The 16,864-nt window shown below is 40.9% G+C and overlaps 1 protein-coding gene across 2 annotated transcripts in view; it reads left to right on the top strand.

The window, feature by feature from the left end:
• Positions 1 to 7,898: 7,898 nt before the first annotated feature.
• PTPN1 (protein tyrosine phosphatase non-receptor type 1) overlaps positions 7,899 to 16,864 on the top strand; it is a 118,990-nt gene continuing 110,024 nt past the window's right edge. Inside the window, exon 1 of one of the 2 annotated variants that reach the window (XM_033963473.1) lies at positions 7,899 to 7,956. Coding sequence is in view for 1 of the 2 variants with exons in the window: in XM_033963472.1 (XP_033819363.1) it covers positions 8,161 to 8,223 (63 nt within the window). In the remaining variant the exon portion in view is untranslated. Of the gene's footprint in view, positions 7,957 to 8,078; positions 8,224 to 16,864 lie in introns of those variants that run through there. The other variant, XM_033963472.1, reaches the window with a different exon arrangement.

Raw genomic sequence — 16,864 nt, 5'->3', positions numbered from 1 at the left:
AATTTTTCTTTTTTTGAAAAATGTTCATGTTTCCAAAACATTATTATGGATAATATATATGATACATGAATCAAATCATTAGACTCTAGAGAACATATTGGATCTTCCGCCATCAATGAAGATGGCCAATGTACAAACCGTACATTTTCCATTTTCTGATTTAATGGCCATGCGCCAATGTTGCCATTAGCACGTGACTGATAACAAATATTAGCATGTGAGCCCTTACCACCACCCATTTTGTAGGCAGTAAGGCCCAGATTCTAAAAACGACACCCAAGCTGGTGGCTAGATTGGCAAGTGTGCCAAACTTAATTTTCTTGATTGGCTTATTTGGCACCATTAATTGAAAGCATCATTTAAAAAAATAATTAGCTGGTAGGTGCTTAACACTTTGAGGTTGACATCTACAGAGGCACCTACCAGCAAGTAGACGTGGTTAGAGGCAGATTTTGGGTGTGGTTTGACTTAGGTGCACTGCCATTTAGGCCAGGGTTTTCTTGGCCTAAAGGAGTGTGCCTAAGGATTCAATGGCAACCAGCACTTAAGCACCACTAGGTGTGATTCTGTAAGACATTCAAGTGCTAAGCATGCCCAAAGCCCGCCCATAAAACACCCCCCCTCGAACTTTGGACACACAGCGGCTAAGAAGCCTAGCAAGACATCCAGAAAGTCAGATTTAAAAATCAGCACTTTGACATTTTAGCACGAAAAACATCCACGTGCTACTTTATGCTGCTTAGACCTTCTTTTTTGACAATGAGTCCCATATAATCTACATGCATAAAAGACACTATATTTGGAATGTTCCCCAGCTTCCCCTTTTTATTACATGTATACGTCTGGACATATACCCCACTTTTACAAAACTGTAGAGCAGTTTTTAGCGCTGGCCTTGATGATAGCTTCGACGCTCATAGGAATTCTATGAGCATCGGAGCTGTTTTCGCCGCAACTGAAGCTAAAAACCGTGCTATGGTTTTGTAAAAAGGGGGAGGGGGGAATAATGCATTACAGAAATTAAATCATATGTATAATACTGTTACAGCTTTTAAAATTGCTTATAACTCATATTTTTAGGACTAATGGATTCTGTAATTGGGTGCCTAGACAGATGCCTAAAGTTAGGCACCTATTTCATGTAAATCACACTTAGGCATCCATTACAGAATTGTGCCTAACAAAAACTTAGGCTCTTACAATGTAGGCTAAGGTTTTAAAAGTCTACATTATAGGCGCCCAAGTACTTTAGAGAATCGCACTTAAGTCCTTCTCTGCCACTACACACATCTACATCTACTTTGTAGTTAGGTGCCTACCACCCAATTAATTTTTTAAATTAAGAGCTTATTAAATTTCATAATTGAAGCCAATATACTTATTAAGCGAGGTGCCTAACTTAGCTGCCATTCTTCATTGGTAAATGTGAAGATTTTTCTTGCCTATTTACTCCCTTTACTGTAAAAATAGAAAGCCACAACTTTTTTCTGGCTTTCATAAAGAGCATGGGTACCCCCCTCAAAAAATTAACTGAGCTGAAGACAGATGTGCTGAATAGAGTAAGTGCTAGTTGCTGACATGTTAGCACTCAACTGAATTTTCTACCATATACATGAATGTATGTGCATGCAATCCGACAAGTACTAATAAAAGTTTTCATGCAAAAGAAAGTTGCCAGTAATACAGATCCAAGGGGCTCCCACATTAGTACCCATTGTTTACGCTTAACCTATTTCCATGCTATTTGCCTATAGCATTTGCAAGTCAAAGTTTTTATACTATGCTTATGCTACAAAACAGCACATGGACCATACTGTTAACAAAACAGACCCCAATAAGATTAGCAGGGTCTATTACTAACAGTGCTCCTTATTGCAGGACAACGCACTCCAGTAAACAGCTCCTATTGTAACTCTGAGACAAAGGGATAAAATGAACACAAATCTGGAACTTCGAATTACACACTAAAATTAAGTGACCTTTCAAGACATGGACAAATATGCTTTCTACTGGATTTCTTTTAAATATGGGGTTGGCTCAGTGGTTAAAGACACTTTGCCATCTTCCCAAGAGTCTGGGTTCAAATCCCAAGGATGATCAGGTACCCCAGCATATATTCCTATTTTGAAGGGTTCAAATCCCTCCTGGTGATTTTAGATGGACCATTTCTCCCTTCATTGCCTCGGGTACAACTTAAATTGTGAGCCTTCTTGGACAAAGGGAAACTGTAGTACTTGAATTGTAACCCAAAATTCAGATTTGGTTGATTCAGTGTTATCTAGATTTTCAGAAAGCTTTTGAGTGCCTCATGAGACTCCTAATAAAAATAAAGAGTCATGGGATAGGTGGCAAAGTTCAGTTGTGGATTAGGAATTAGTTATTAGCTAGAAAACAGAGGGTAGAGTTAAATAGTAATTTTTCTCAATTGACGAGAGTAAACAGTGGAGTGCTGCAGGGATGTGTACTAAGACTGATGCTATTTAACTTATTTATAAATGATCTGGAAACTGGAACGAGTGAGATGATTAAATTTGCAGATGACACTAAACTGTTCAAAGTTGTTGAATTGCATGCAAATTGTGATATACTGCAGGCAGACCTTAGGAAATTAGAAGACTGGCAATCCAAGTGGCAGATGAAATTTAATGTAGACAAATGCAAAGTGATGTACATTGGGAAGAATAACCCAAATCGCAGATGTTAGGATTCACCTTGAGGGTTAGTGCCCAAGAAAAAGATCTGGGTGTCATTGTAGACAATATGATGAAACCTTCTGCCCAATGTGTGGTGGCAAACAAGATGCTAAGAATTATTTAAAAAAAGGATGGTTAACAAGACTGTTATAATGCCTCTGTATTGCTCCATAGTGCGACCTCACCTGGAGTATTGCATTCATAGTCTGTTATTGAGACAGACATGGGGGAAGCCACTGCTGGTAGCATGGAATATTGCTACTCTTTGGGTTTTTGCCAGGTACTAGTGACCTGGATTAGCCACCGTGAGGATTGGCTACTGGGTTTGATGGACCATTGGTCTGACCCAATAAGGCTAATCTCATGTTCTTATATATTGACATAAATATTCCAGACCACACAGTGAGCTATCTATAAAGGACAATAACTGATCTGTAATTATAATAAAAATGACATTAAAAGCTATCTTTGACCCAGACTACCCTACAGAATACAGTGGGGCGCCTAATTTTTGGCCTAAAGAAATACGACCATATCAGTCCTTTGTATCGGCAATTACATTGGTTACCTTTGGAGGCATGCATTCTTTTAAAATTAGGCTGTCTTTGCTTTAAAGCCCTTTTCGATTTGGCTCCGGAATACTTAGCCTCTCAATTCAACTTTTATAGATCATTAAAAAATACTCGTTATAATTTCATGTTTATGTACCCTTCTGTTCAGGCTTGTCGTTATAAGAGATTTTTAAATAAGACATTTGCCTTTCAATTAGGAAATATGAACTTTTGGTTAAGCCCCTTGATCTTTCAAAATGTATTCTTATAATGTTTTTAGAAAGTTTTTAAAAACACACTTGTTTGATAAGTTTGTTACATAAGTTTGTTCTTAACTGTATTTTATTATGGTTTTTTCTGAACTTATGTATATTTCACTGATTGTACAGTTCTTCTTCTTTGTGAACCGCCCGGATCTTTTATGGATGGGCGGTATACAAGAATAAAGTTATTATTATTATTTTCATTTTACAGTGTTAGCCTAATTATTCTGCATTTTATAACAAGTTGTTTCTATTGAAAATAACAAGATATTTCATTGCAAAATACAGAAGGGTGTAAAATTTAACAACAAAACATGTTTAATACATTAAAAAGAAGATCTTTTAACAATTATTAGAATACTTCTCAAATTGTATGTAAAATTTTGATAGTAGTTGGCATAATGTCAATACTCTGTCCATCCACCATGTGCCTTTATCACTGCCATTATTCGATCTGGCATGCCTTCAATCATATTCCTTGCACACTTTTTGATATTCTCATTGTGGAACCATCCTTGTATCAGTCTCTCTATTAGCTGTTGTTCGTTTGTGACTGTGTAGTCATGCATCTTGTCCTTCAACATTTTCCAGACATTCTCGATAGGATTCATGTCTGCACTGCTTCCTGGCCAGTCCAGAAGTTTCACTTGTTTTTTGGCCAAGAAGTTCTTAATTTTCGTAGCAGTATAGTAGGGAGCATTGTGTTGTTGAAAGAGGAAATCTTTCTTCAAGGTTTCACTATACCAAGCTTCTATTTGGGGAAAAAGCTGTGTTTCAAGAATCTTCCGATACTGGTCCTGCCGCATAGTCCCCTCAACAATGTGCAACTGGCTTAGGCCGTGCACACTAATTGCTCCCCACAAAATCACAGAACGTGGATGTTTGCCTGTCTGAACTACACAGTCTTTGTTGAATTCCTCTCCAGGGTATCTATTCACCAATTGAGCATGATCATCAAGGATTTGCATTGTACACTCATCTGAAAAGACAACCTGTACAAATACAATAATGACACATGATTACACTATGACTTGAGCAGCTGAAAATGTAATAATAAAAGTTTTAAACATTAAGGGGCTCATAATGAAAAAATAAATACATTTAAAAACCCCATCTAAATCAGTACTTGGACGATCTAAAAGACAAGCTATCCAAGTGCTGATAATCGAAATGGGGTTTTAGACGTACCTAAAAATGACTTAGGTCTTGTCAGTGCAGCTGTACGACCAGAGCTAAAAGGGGCGTTTTAGGAGTGGTGAGGGCGGGACGTGGGCTGATCTAAACTTAGTCGTAATGCAAGTAAAACCGAAATTTTAATGAGGCTGCCTGGACGGAAGTTGTAAAAACAGGTCTAAGTGGCAAAAAGGTATCCAAAGTGACCAGATAAGCACTGCAGACAAACGTACAGACCCCCAAACACCGCCCCAGTGATCATTGATCCCCCCCCCCAATACCATAAAAGTCGTAATAAAAACATACACATCTGCCTCTAGAACATCAGCACCTGGCAGCCTGGCATAGGAAAGCCTAGTACAGCTGCACAGAGGTGGCTTAAGTGGTCTTAGGCGTGGGTTAGTGAACTATGGAGAGGAGGATCCAGGCCCATAAGCCATTCTAATCACTGCATTCATGGTGAAACATGTGCACCCTTCAAAACCCTTTTGTACTGCCATATAAGTGGCACCTGCAGCCATAAGGGCTATTGGGGTGGTAGACAGATGGATCTAGTAGGTTCTGGGGGTGTTTTGGGGGGCTCACCATGACCTATAAGGGAGTTGTGTTGAGATGCTTATGTGGCACCCTTTTTGTGAAGTTCACAACAGTGCCCTGTAAGGTACCCCCACTACCTGGTGCAATATTTGGGTGTCCAGTCCATCACTTTGCTGACCCCGCCCACCTCCAAAAGGTTTTGTTCTGGGCATTTTTGACTTGGATGAATTTTTGGACAAGAATGGGATATAACGATAGACAACTTAGCGGTCTGGATGATAAAATGGCTGAACCAGCAGACTGGGGTATGCAGGAGATAATCTGACAACTGTTAATTCATTGAAACTGGCATCAACAAGCTTCAGTGTTTGCCCTGAAGTAGCCTGTTGGTGTGAAACAGATTTGGCCTCCGTTGGGTCTAAATGTTAAGATAAGTGCTTGTTGTTTAATTTCAGTATGCCAGATTTCCAGTTTTGGGTTATTTTTTGACAGTTGCCAGTGATAGTTGCCAGCTTTTCAATTTTCATTAATGTTTGGAGAAACAAAAATAGAAATCTAAATTGAAATATTTATTCACTAAAAAAATATTTAAAATTTATATAAAAATATTAAAATTCAAAATAAATTATTCTACAGAGGTTTTGATCGATGATGAGACCCTAACCCCTAATGTATTCTTGTATTGATTGGATCCTAGGAGTGTTTTGAGATCTTTTTCCTCTGGTTAAACAAATTTTGTGCATTTTACATACGTAAAGTGTTCTACAGTGTTGATGTTGGTCGTCCAACTAGACCATTTCGGGGGGGGGAAATATTTTGGATGTATTTTTGGGAAATGGACATTTTCCTTAGCCGACTTTGGGTGACTAGTGATTTAGGCCAAAAACAGACAGACATTTCTTTTGATTATGCCCTTCCAAGTATTTTTTCAAAATGAAGTGATTCTGAAGCTGTAAAAAGATTGTAAAATTAATTTTCATAAAATTACCTTGGCCCAATCTTCTGCAGTCCAGGGTGAATATTTATTGGCCCAGGATAATCTTTCCTTCTTCATGGCTTCTGTAAGCAACGGTTTCTTCAAAGGATGACATGCCTTCAAACCTGCTCTAAAAAGTCGACGACGAACAGTTCTCATGCTTGCTGCCACTCCACGTTTACTCCACTCCTGCTGCAAGTGCTGCAAACTTGCTTTCCTGTTTTGCAAACACATGTTGACCAATATTCGGTCATCCCTAGCACTGGACAAGGGCTTGCGACCACAGGCAGATAGTCCTTCTTGGCAACAACGTTTCACCTCTTGCCAACTTTTTTCGACAGACACTCACAAACTGTGGCGAGACGTTCAGCTTCCGAGCAATTTCCTTCTGTGTTAAGGTTGTTTCCTCCAAAAGAACACGAATCTGCTCCTTCTTCTCCGGACCGATATCACAATTCTTACCCATTACTAGAATCCCACATTCAAAAAAGATTATTATGAAATACAAACACTCGCAAATGATTAGAAAAAGTTTGCTAAATACCTTGTATTTAATAAATGCCAAGAACGCCCAAAAATGAGGTCTTTCAGTTTGCAGTATTAATCATCCTACAATAACATGCCGAAATGTAACTGAGCTGGCCTGAATAGTCAATGAAAAAAAGATTATTAGTCTTCCATCTCAACTGTCATTCTGAGGAAGCCCACCTGTTCTCAGCACAATCATGCCATGATATAAGCATTAGCCAAACACCAAAGTTTCATTTATACTGATTTTACTGAACAGCAAGCTCTCAGTTTTATTACTGAAATTCTATTTTACAAATAGTTGTATTTTTTACTGTATTATTGTATTTCGCTGATTGTCTGGCTCTTTTTAGTGTAAACCGCCTAGAACTTTTGGTTATGGCAGTATAAAAGAATAAAGTTATTATTATTAATAATTTAGCCAGCTGTATGTTTCTATTATAAAAACACAACTCAAGATACTACTGAAGTAACTCCCCCATATATACATGACTTCTGGCACATGGAAAAAACACTGACTACATTTCGTTGCTCTTTACTAGGGCTGACTGGGCGTTTCTGGTTCCGTTCTTCTACCCAGTTGGTACCCTCCTCAAAAAGTTCAGAGCCCAAATAACTGGAGTTTGGTATAAACTCAAGAGGGGGGTGGGGGAGGTCTTCGTACACTTTCAGGCGACACTCCTATTATGAAACAGGCCGGGTCCTCTCTACCCGCTAGGCCTAAATAAAAGCACCAGCTCCTTCTGAGGGTCCTTCAAAATCTTGAACGTTGGCCATTTCTTGATTACATTGACTCAAACGTTAAACACATTCGCCGCAATACATCCGTTCCCGGCAGCCTCCCGTTCACCTTCTCGACAGAAGACTGAAAAATGTCACGGGTCGAGGCGCAGATCGAACGGACTCAGCAGCGTATCAGCAAAGGCAACCGAGCCTGCTGGGGCAGACTCAACGTCCACCCATCCTAGGTAGCGGCACAGGAACTCCACAGCTGCAAACCGAGAAAACCGTTAATTCCGCGCGCGGCTCGCGTCACTAGGCGCAGGTTCGAATCCTTCAGCTTTTCCCCCCGCCCCTCCACGCGCCACAGAACCAATCAGCGCGGCTCACCCTCCTTCCCGATTGGGTGACATTTCTTTCTTTTTTTTTTTTTATTCGTGGACGTCTGTGCGTTTGCTCTTCCCGCGAGAGAGGCGGTGCTTACGGCGACTGCGCGGTGGCGTACTTCCGGTCGGGTAAGTTGACCAGAAGAGTCGCACAGTAGAGCCACGGCAGGAAGAGGGGGGGGGGAGGAGGCGGAGGGAGCGAGAGGCAAGCGGCGGTGCTGGAGGAGGAGGAGGAGGAGGTGAGGGCAGGGGTGGGGGGGGAGGAAGCACGGAGAAGGAGAAGACCAGCCATTCCGCACGCTCGCCGAGCTCCGTGAGCGCCCCGCCGTCCTCATGGACATGGAGAAGGAGTTCCGCGAGATAGACCGGACGAACAACTGGTCGCTGATTTACCAGGTGAGGGGCTGCCGCTGCTTTCGCGCGCGCGGACGTGCTCCCTTGGGCCTCCCCGACCCCGCCAGCGCGTCGTCTTTCGCTCCGCAGCTCGGGCTGGGAGAGACGGAGAGGAAGAGAGCAGGCCCATATTAGACCCTCGGGGCTTCTCCGGCTGACTGGCCGGCCAATGAATGAGAAGCTTTTGTTCCTGCAGCCCTGGCTGTCATCTTCGGCGCATGGCTTGTCGCTGGAAGACGGTTAATTTTGGGGTTCGTTTGTTTGTTTTAACGACTGTTGTCAGAGGATGCTGATTTTGCACTAGCTTTATTGGAATGATAGTTTTGATTGTCTCTGATCTTGTGCTATTGCAGTGTGCTTGTGTACAGGATCCTTGCAGAACTGCCTACAATGACTGTTCTTCTGACTCTAATACACGTATATTTTGTTATCATATGCCGCTTGGCACCCTTCTCCAAACTATTTGCCGATGCTTTCCTTTTGTTGTTATTTATTTGTATAGAAGATTTTTTTTTTTCTGCCAGGGATCATTTCTCTTGCACTGTTTTTGGGGTCTTTTTTTTCGTGATGTAATTCTGATATCTTTAACTGCCCTTGCTTTCATATATGAAACACAACGTTCTATAAAGGATGGAGACTTATGTTTTCATATGGCGTGCTTTTTCCTTAAATTGTTCTTAAAGTGCTTTTCTTTGGAATCTACATTATTACTGAATCAGTACTAGCCTAGCTATCATATTAAGCCTTGCTTGCATTTAGCATGAATTGGAGCAGTTGGTGGTACAGTTTCGGACATATCAGTCTCACTTCCGCAAATACTGTTTTCTACAGTGTCATCCCTAAGACCTTAGGGCTTATTTTGTTGACCACCCAGCTAACTTAATAGAATTTACTATTGAACAGTACTCTGCTTGCCAACACTGGGCTACACTTTCATGGCACTCTGCTGCTAAAAACTTTTCTGAGGAGAACATTGATTTGGTAGACAAAACTTCAACTATTCTATTTTATTCTTAATAGTTACAGAAAAGCTGTCTTAAGCAAGATTTATATGTTTGTTTGTTTTGTGTTGTGTTTATATAAAATTGTCCTTTTTCCTCTGAATTCAGTTTTTAGCTGAATCGGAGCATATTTGTTTTGGTGTTGAGTGTATGTGAAAAAATAAATTTTATTTTGGTGATTACGTAAGTACCATGAAATTTAAACAATCCATTAGATTATTTTTTTTTCTAATTGAGCTTCTATAAAGTTTTATTGTAAATCTTCAATCATGGAAGTGATACTAAGGAGCCATTTTATCAAGCTGCATGCAGTAAGCACTAACATGTGCTTTTTACAGCTTAAAATAGCATATCATGGGATCCCTTGGTACACTTGACATGTGCGTGCACCCCTGGTGCGCTAAAAAATAAAACATACTTTTTTCACTGTGGGGGAATGCCTGGGGGTGGAAAGTAGGTGTGCCTGCTCTAATTAGAATAGCTACATTACTGTGTGCTGATTAATGCGGGATTAGCGTATGAGCATTTGCTGCCCATAAATTAGGTGGCAGTAAGGGCTCGCATGTTAATTTTTGTTATTGGCCATGTGCTCATGGCAATATTAGCTTATGAAAGTGCAAACATTAGCATATGGCCTTTAAATTGGAAGATTTACGATGGCAAAAAGTGGCCTTAGAGCACAGGAAAGACCAGTGGAAGGACATGCTAAGGCCACTTTTTGCCACAGCTTAGTAAAAAGACATGTAAATTTGTATTTATATAAAACTTCTTTTTGAAAGTAAAGGAAGTATTGGCACTGAAGCCCATAGGAATTGAATAGGCTTTGGTGCATTTACTGTGGCAGCATCTCTATTGTGGTTTTGTAAAAGGGGCCCATAGAGACTGAACTGTCTAGGATGGCATTTTTCAATCCTGCCTCAGACTTTTTAGTTAAATCTGGTCATGTTTGTTGAAATCTGTTTCACAGAACACATGGGACTCCTTTTACTAAGGTGCGCTAGCGTTTTTAGCGCACGCACAAGATTAGTGCGCACTAGCTGAAAAATTACCGCCTGCTTAAAAGGAGGTGGTTCCAAATACACAGGGAAAATGTAGCAATTAAGAGTCAGAAAGTAGCTGAAATGCAATAGAGAGAACTGACTCAGGTTAATTAAACCTCCAAGAGAAGTGCTCATAAAACTGTAACTCTGCTCAGAGACTTGTAACTCTAAAGAGAGGGAGGTAACCCTCTCTTGAAACAAGAGTTATTATTTCAAATCATAGCATAGTATTTTAGTAAAAACGAGTCCAACTCTTGAGGGTATTTTTCAAGCTTTGCATACCCTCAAGAGTTGACTCGTTTTTACTAAAATACTATGCTATGATTTGAAATAATAACTCTTGTTTCAAGAGAGGGTTACCTCCCTCTCTTTAGAGTTACAAGTCTCTGAGCAGAGTTACAGTTTTATGAGCACTTCTCTTGGAGGTTTAATTAAAAGGAGGTGATAGCAGCTAACGCACGCTAAAACCACTAGCGCACCTTTGTAAAAGGAGCCCATGGCCTAACACTCTCAATATTCATAGTTGGTCATTATGAAGTTTTGACATCTCTACTTATGATTTTGTGGGAGAGTATAATTCTGTTTATGGTTTATATTAAATGGTTGTGAAAGTAGGTTTTATGCATCATGTAATATGATTTTATATAGCTATTGGTTCATTTATAAATGCAGAATAAATTTTATTTCTTTTTTAAATCTTTATTGATTTTCCAAACCAACAACAGTGCAATAAACAATTAGATGTACATATAATAAATCAAGAAAAAGCACATTTATCTTTCAAAAAAACATGAACAATTGCTTTTACCCTTCCCACCCACCCAATTGACTGAACAAAAAACCCCCCCATAAATATTTATATAAAGATTCCTTTGGCACTTTTAAAGGATCCGCCTTCAACCTTTTACTAATACTAGTGCCTGTAACCGAGGCAGTCTCAAGACAAATTTGCTTCCCTGATGCCATAATAATTAATTATCTATCAGCAGTGAGGGAATCAATTGCTGAAAAATAAGCTGTAAGAGTCAGCACTCACACAGCCATCCTCATCGCCTCCAAGTTTTGGAACCCAGAATAAATATTATTTCAAGAAAAATCATAAGGAGGATTGTTTTATTTTCATTTTAGATTAGTTGACAGATTAATTTGAAAATGACAATCAACTTAAAAACATAGTACAACAGGAAATGGTCCAAAACCATTTTCTAATACGTAAATGTTTATATGTTCTTCATCTGAATCATTTAATAGGCTTGGTTAGCAAAATATGATTTTTTTTGTGCATTCTGATTTTCCCACAAAGTTGACATATTTTAGCCAATATTATGATTATTCAATGAAACTTCTTACATATTAGTACTACTGAAACATATTTTTCAGTTCACTTTAATATTAAAATTTTGAGTCTGTATGATTACACATGGTGCCCAACTTCTTACTGTCCATCTGTCAAGTAGATAGTCCCAACTCAGGGCAGCCATTCACAGAGCGGTTCAGCATCAGGCAGGTGTGAGGATAGCTCACTCATGCTTAGTACACTGCTGAACGCGAGAACTCGAGGTGGCCATTTAGGGAGGGGCTCAGTACGGGGCAGGAGCGCAGAAAGCTTGCTCTTGCCTGGTACACCGCTGGACCACTAGAGATTCAAAAAGGAGGGGGGAGGGAGGTAAAAAAAATTGGCAGAGTTAGCAGGAACAAGAGAAGGGAGGGATCCTTCCTGTTTCGGGCCACCCCACCAGGCCATATGGCAGGCCTGGCGGAGGCCTGCAACAATTCCAGCAGGGGGCGGATGGTCGATGACCCAAATATAAGTGGAGACCCCCATTTTTGGGCCATTTTTTGGTATTTCTTATTGTACTTCACAATGAAAGTTAATAGGTCTGAGAAATATTTGATGAAATTGTAATATATACTTCCTCCTTCCTATTCGCGGTTTCAATATTCACGGTTTTTTTCCCCAGCCCCCCCCCCCCCCCCCGAGAATATCTTATTGTCATCGCAAAAAAAATGACCCTGGGACTTGGAAGGAGGCGATCGGAGGTGGCGTGGGGGTGATCAGAGCATGTACCTTACCTGGTGGTCTAGCGGTGACGCGGGACAGGAACGATCTTCCTACACTCCTGTCCCGTGCAGAGCCGTGCTGCGAGTTCCCATGGTCTCACGAGACTACAACAGGGAGTTCCTGCTCCGCGTCACCGCTAGACCACCAGGTAAGGTCAGGGGGGGTGGGTCAGAGCCGGCCAAAAGTTATTTGCGATTTTTCCCTATTCGCGGTCCGGCTCTGCCCCTAACCTCCGTGAATAGGGAGGGAGAAGGGTATACAGAATACCGTAGAAAGCATTGTTCTGGATTCAAAGGTCAGGTATATCTCCAGAATTATAAAGGCTTCATTGGTTACCAAGAGGGACAAAATAACATTTAAGATATTCTGTATACTGAAATAGATGCTTGTAGGTTGAGGCCCTGAACATCTGAAAATAGAATGAAGGTCTTTACTCTTCTCTGCTGTTAAGATCATCTCGGGATCAGTTTTTGTATTCCTACCTTTGGAGAGGTTAGTGGAGACTTGTTAGTGTGCTTTTTTGTTGCCAGGCCTTGCTTTTTGAAATACAACTAGAAGTTGGATTTTAAGAAGAATCTAGTACATTCATTAGTTCTTTATATGGGGAACTGGGTTGAAAAAAGTTTGTTGTGTTTTTTTTTTTTTTATTGTGATGTTTAGGATGTCTGTTTATATATAGTTTATTATAGGATTTCTTTTTCTACTGATTGATAAAACAGTATATTTTGTCTTTTTAATTACACACATCTCAACTTTGTCTCTTGAAAAAAAAAGTGTTTACCGGTACTTTTATGTCAAAATAAAATCTTACCTCTGCAGAGGTACCACTAACTTCTCTATCATTTTAAACTCTATAAGAACCTAGAGGTGCATTTAGAAAATAGAAAACTATGGGGCTACTTTTAGGTACACTTGTAAAACAGGCTTTGCATGTGTTAACCATTCTAAAAAAATATTTTTGAAAAATTGTTGTGAAATGGGCTTAAAATAGGTGTAGAAAGCATTAACCAGCTAGCACATTCACATTAGCTTGCATTGTGTGGCTGATGCTAAGTTAACACAGGAGCACTTAGCGGGGAATTCATCAAAGGGTGATGAACGCATTAGCGCATGCTAACCACCAAAGATGCCCATTAGATTCTGTGGGCATCTTTAGCAGTTACTGTGCGCTAATGCATGTTTGTAGTATTGGAGAGGGGGTTTTCATAGATTTTTTGTTAGTATGACGTGAAGGTATACAACTGTGTATTTGTTGTAATTTTATTATGGATGTTTTGTTGTAACCCACACAGAACTGTGGGGTGTCGCAGGATATAAACTTTTTAAAAAATAAATAAATCACCCTTTGATGAATCCCCCCTTAGCATCTCTTAAACAGGAGGTGCTAAGTGCTCCTTCATTAATAATTTTTCCCATTAGCGCACAGGACTTGTAAATGAATGTGGAACCTGTGAAAAAATAATAAAGGCCTAAATATTGTTTTGTTGAATCTGCTCTTAGCACATGGGAAAGGCCCATATGAAGACGTGCTAAGCCCAGATTCTAACGCTCTTTAGTAAAAGGGCCCTTAAGTTCTATGGTTGAGTGCCTAGGGCAATGATCTTCCCTCTGAGAAACCATCTAGAACAGTGGTTCCCAACCCTCTCCTGGAGGACCACCAGGCCAGTCAGGTTTTCAGGATAGCCCTAATGAATATGCATGAGAGAGATCTGCATATAATGGAGGTGCCAGGCATATTCATTAGGGCTATCCTTAAAACCCGACTGGCCTAGTGGTCCTCCAGGACAGGGTTGGGAACTACTGATCTAGAATCCGCATCAGTCAATTTGTTAGGGTTTTTGGGGTATATATTGATTCAGCTTCATCTGTGGAAAATCATGCTGCAACAAAGCGAAATGCCAGATTGATTCTCACCAAATTAAGTTTGGGAAAATCCATTAAAGTGTGAAATTTAGGGCTGGATTATAGCAAAATAATGCAACTTTGGCTTCTTAAACTGATTGCTATAGAATACAGTGGCCAAGCTAGTTTTGAGGAGGTCCAGGGTATTGCTTTCATTACCTGATTAAACTGTATTAGTTACCAGTTAAGATACACATCCTAGACTTTTTTTACATTTAAAATCTTGCATGGCTAGCAGCTACATATGAATATTTTTAGCTATCTATATGTGCCTGCCTGATTTGATTTTATGTTTTTCCAATATATGTAGACTTAGGTTACCATCTTCTAGATCAGTGTTCTTCAACCTTTTTACACCTATGGACCGGCAGAAATAAATGAATTATTTTGTGGACTGGCATCGGTCCACAGACCGGCGGTTGAAGAACACTGGGCTAAGTCGTGGGCCAGACCCTGCCCATCTCTTCTCCACCCCAGACCCTGCCCCCAAAGTCCTAATTGTAACACTATTTTTCCATTCATTTTTCATACAAGAACACAATATAATCTTATTAACAACGCATCGATCGCGCCGCGGACCGGCAGTTGAAGAACACAGTTTTGGGCCTGATGCACATGCCGGCCCTGTGGACCGGCAGGAAATTTCTGTGGACCGGCACCAGTCCATGGACTGGTGGTTGAAGAACACTGTTCTAGACCACTGTTTCCCAAGTTGGTCCTGGAGTACCCTCTTGCCAGTCAAGTTTTCAGGATATCCAGAATGAATATGCATGAAATTGATTTGCATATAATAGAGACTGTGTGTGCAAATAAAATTTCATGCATATTCATTATGGATATCCTGAAAACCTGACTGGCAAAGGGGATACTCCAGGACTAGGCTGGGAAACACTATTCTAGACAATGTTGCTTGAAAGGTACCACAAAGAATCAGTGACAAGTTAAATAATAACTTCCATAGTGCAATTCCTACTACTCCAGACCAGTGGGATAGTCTTGTCCATCAACCAGCAGGAGGCGATAGAACTCACAAAGAAGAGCTGCTACATATAGGTCCTACCTGACCTATATGTAGCAGCTCTTCATTATTTTCTATCTCCAAGCAGGTGGATGGTTGTGACTATCAACTCTGGGTTCTGGATCGGTCACTTCTGGTCAAGTTGGTCAACTGGCTCTCAGTTGAGCTTTCTTAGCATCGGCCATCGGTGTGCATGCTTATTGGTGCTAGCCCTCTGCTTCTTTGCTAGTTTGCTCTCCTCCTCTTTCCCCATTTCACCCTCTCCTTCTGAATGCCATCAGCTCTGCAACCTCTTCCACTGAAAAAAACAACAACAAACCTCTAGCTTTATTAAGCCTGTTGGTGTTTGGGTTGCTGGCCCTTTAAATAATAAAAAATGTGACCTTTTTCGAGGGCCAAAGTCAGCAGAGCAGGATCGAAGGTGCAGGCTTTCGGAGTGGTTTGGTGAACTGCACCTATTGGGAGATCAGCGCAGAGCTGGAGAGGTGCACAGCAGGGGTGAGGCAGGAAGTTTTCAGCGGCTTCATGGTATGATGATGTTGGCTCCTGTGGAGTCAGCAAAACACTGCTCACACTATGGAGCCAGATGAGAAGCCTTGGAAAAATGCCCGTGCAAGTTGCAGAAGGCCCATTCTGAGCAGGGCTGTGGAGTTGAGGAGTTGGAGACAATTTTGGATACCTGGAGTCAGTCGTGGGTACCAGAAACTGAGGAGTCAAAGGATTTATCTACCGACTCCACAGCCCTGGCTTTGAGGGAGAAAAGCCTATGGAAAGTGCCTCTGTGGACCACTTGCAGCAGGAGGCTGCTTCATGATCTTCAGTTTCTGAAGAGTTGCCAGTAGGGAATTCTCAGTGGTGCTACGTGTTCCTGAGGTATCTGTGCCTTTTCATCTTCCCACATTTCTGGGTCATTGGTCTTGGCTTCTATGCAAAGTTTTTATGTTCCCTGGAGTTTGCCCTGGTTTTGTACTAGGCTTATCTCCTCAGGCAGAGTGTGCAAGTGCTTCCCTTGGGGTTCAGGTCCAGGCAGAGGCCTCGGGTCCTTCTCTGGGGTGGGAGGGGGGCTGCTATTCCTCCAGCTCCAAATTTTTTTCATTTAGACATTTCAGGGGATGAGGGCAGAGAGGCTTTACTGTCCTTGCTTCTATTTGAGGCTGCATCAGTTTGTTTGGAGGGAGCCTCAGCTCAAGAACCTTTTGAAGATAGGGAGCTTCCCCTGGGGGGTGACTCTTAAAGTTTTGCATCTTTTGCCGAGACTAATTACGTGTCCTCATTGATAGTGGGAGATTATGCAGAGGTGAAAAAGGAGATTACCATCTTGGGGATTTGTGTAGATTCAGCATTAACTATGGGAAAACAGATCGTGAATGTTATTCAGAAAGGTTGTGCTCAAATACGTATGTAATACAGTACAGGCTAAAACCCCTATTGAAACTGTATGACTTTAGAACGGTGGGTCAGTGCCTGATTCTATCAAGATTAGATTACTGTAACTCTCTTTTCTTGGGTTTAACTGAAGTCAAGTTGAAAGCTCTGCAGGTTCTTATGAACTCTGCAGCTAGTGGCATTACTAGAACAGCACACATTACCCTGATTTTGAAACAACTTTATTGGCTACCTA

This window comes from Geotrypetes seraphini, chromosome 11, assembly GCF_902459505.1.
Source record: "Geotrypetes seraphini chromosome 11, aGeoSer1.1, whole genome shotgun sequence".
In the NCBI taxonomy this organism is placed as follows: Eukaryota; Metazoa; Chordata; class Amphibia; order Gymnophiona; family Dermophiidae; genus Geotrypetes; species Geotrypetes seraphini.
The sequence above is the reverse complement of the archived record's forward strand: the minus strand, read 5'-3'. Positions and strand labels throughout refer to the sequence as shown.